Source organism: Microtus ochrogaster, unplaced genomic scaffold, assembly GCF_000317375.1.
Source record: "Microtus ochrogaster isolate Prairie Vole_2 unplaced genomic scaffold, MicOch1.0 UNK99, whole genome shotgun sequence".
In the NCBI taxonomy this organism is placed as follows: domain Eukaryota; kingdom Metazoa; phylum Chordata; class Mammalia; order Rodentia; family Cricetidae; genus Microtus; species Microtus ochrogaster.
Genome location: NW_004949197.1, coordinates 782,033 through 784,759, shown reverse-complemented (window position 1 = coordinate 784,759; position 2,727 = coordinate 782,033). Strand labels below are relative to the sequence as shown.

At 44.6% G+C, this 2,727-nt stretch overlaps 1 protein-coding gene across 1 annotated transcript in view; it reads left to right on the top strand.

The window, feature by feature from the left end:
• LOC101984835 (pyridoxal phosphate phosphatase-like) overlaps positions 1 to 278 on the top strand; it is a 1,543-nt gene extending 1,265 nt beyond the window's left edge. The window contains exon 2 of the mRNA XM_005371216.1: positions 194 to 278. Within this exon, the coding sequence (XP_005371273.1) occupies positions 194 to 278 (85 nt within the window). The remainder of the gene's footprint in view (positions 1 to 193) is intronic.
• The last annotated feature ends 2,449 nt before the right edge of the window (positions 279 to 2,727 follow it).

Sequence of the window (2,727 nt, the reverse complement as noted above, 5' to 3'; positions counted from 1 at the left end):
CCACATGGTGGCTTACAACCATCTGTAATGAGGTCTGGTGCCCTCTTCTGGCCTGTAGGCATACATGCAGACAGAACACTGTATACATAATAAATTTTAAAAAAAGATATATGTATATATTTCATTTTCTCCAACCCTGAGTACTTAATTAAGCTCCTTCCCTTCCCTGGGAGCTGTAATGCTCTGTCCTTAGGTCCTTGTTGACCAGTCAGAAGTCTAGGGAACTCCAGATATTCCTGGCCCGCACAGGCCTATGGAAGGAAAGCTACCAGTATTGACTGGCATGTTAGTGTCTCACAGTGGGCCTTCTGGACCAAGTAGGAGCTTAAAGATCACCTTGCATATCCTGGAGCCCCAGAGCACCAATCAGAAGGCTAAGGGACATTGACCTCTGGATGTCCATCATGACAACAATGATCCCCTGGCCTCTTAGATTCCAAACAGAACAATCTACAAGTCCGCGACACGGTGGCTTTTTGATAATCCTGGGCTGACTGGATCAGCCAGGAGACCAGGTCCTAGGAGGGCAGGGTGATGAATGCCTATCCTTATAGCACTTGGGAGGCTGAGGCAGGAGGATTGCTCTGAGTTTGGTGACCTGGGTTGCAGAGTAAGACCTCATTTCAAAAAGACCAACTTGAAAGTCATCCTCCTCCAGGAACTGATCCGTAGGCCTTCTGTGACCCTGGTATTGATGGTCGCTCCAGCTTGGAAGAGCAACCTGATTGTTTGTATTTATTGTGTGCCAGTGGGGGCGGGGTGGGACCTTCCCACCACCTCCACCCTCGTTGTAACCAGTCCTTGAACTTAATAAAATATAAGTGGGAGTGTCTGTACCCCAGTCTGTGGCTCCTGCAGAGGACCGGTTCAATCCCAGCACCCACATGAAAGCTCATAAATCTCCATGACTTCAGTCCCAGGGGACCCGAGGCTTCTTCTGACCAGGAATGTACATGGTGCACAGACAGATGTGCAGGTGTGTGATGTATCTACATCACATCTGGAAGCAAGAAAACTTGACTCAAAAATAATGTGATTTCTCGGGTGAGGAACAACCTGAGAAACAACCCCTGAGGCTGACCTCTGACCTCTGGCCTCCGCATGCAAGACACACAACTGAATGCATACTGCAGGCACACACACGCAAAGTAAGTGTCGTTGTTGTCATTTGTGGTGGTTGGTTTTTAGGTGTGTGTGTGTGTGTGTGTGTGTGTGTGTGTGTGAGAGAGAGAGAGAGAGAGAGAGAGAGAGAGAGAGAGAGAGAGAGAGAGAGGGTTTCCCTACATAGCTCTGGTTGTCATGGAACTCTTTTTATGTAGACCAGGCTGGCCTTAAATTCACAGAGCTCTGCCTCTGCCTCTTGAGTGCTGGGATTAATTGTTTGTGTCACCACCCCAAGCTTGGGTTTGTTTGTTTAAGGATTTATTTTATCGTTAGCACTTGGGAGGCAGAGGCAAGCAGATCTCTGTGAGTTCGAGGCTGGTTGGTCTACAAAGTGAGTTCTAGGATTGTCAGGGCTACATCCAGAGAAACATTGTCTCAAAAAAGCCAAAACAAAGCAAAACACTTACCTGTGTGAGTATTTTGTCTGCATGTATTTCTGCGAACTGTTAGAAATAAGTTTGGAGGGGCTGGAGAGATGGCTCAGAGATTAAGGACACTGCCTGTTCTTCTGGAGGACCTGGGCTCAATTCCCAGCACCCACATGGCAGCTCACAACTGTCTGTAGCCCCAGTTCCAGGGGATCTGATACCTTCACACCAATTCACATAAAATGAAGTTAAAAAAAGAGAGAGAGAGAGAAGTTTGGAGTCACAAAGAAAGAGACCACCATTTCAGGTAGTGTCTTGACAAGGCAGAACTTCTGGTCCAAAGGGCACTGGGCTCCTGAAGGCAGACGAGCACACGGGCCAGGAAGAGCGCATGGCTGCGACTCCGACATGGGTGGTGCTGTTGTTTCCCTTTAGCTAGGGTTTGGCTTCACATCATTTGTGACGGGCTAGTTTTTTTCTTTTTGTTGTCGAGTTGCTGTTGTTTTGAGAGAGGGTCTCTCTACATAACCCCAGCGGACCAAATAGTGGGCTAGCGTGTAAATGTAATAAATAGTGAGCTAGTGTGTGAATGTAATAAATAGTGACCTAGTGTGTAAACATAATAAATAGTGAGCTAGTGTGCAAACGTAATAAATAGTGGGCTAGTGTGTAAACGTAATAATTAGTGAGCTAGTGTGTGAATGTAATAATTAGTGAGCTAGTGTGTGAATGTAATAATTAGTGAGCTAGTGTGTAAATGTAATAATTAGTGAGCTAGTGTGTAAGTGTAATAAATAGTGGGCTAGTGTGTAAACCTAATAAATAAAGGGCTGGTGTGTAAATGTAATAAATAATGAGCTGGTGTGTAAACGTAATAAATAGTGGGCTAGTGTGTAAACATAATAAATAGTGGGCTAATGTGTAAATGTAATAAATAGTGGGTTAGTGTGTAAATGTAATAAATAGTGGGCTAGTGTGTGAATGTAATAAATAGTGGGCTAGTGTGTGAATGTAATAGTGGGCTAGTGTGTAAATGTAATAAATAGTGGGCTAGTGTGTGAATGTAATAAATAGTGGGCTAGTGTGTGAATGTAATAAATAGTGGGCTAGTGTGTGAATATAATAAATAGTGGGCTAGTGTGTGAATGTAATAGTGGGCTAGTGTGTGAATGTAATAAATAGTGGGCTAGTGTGT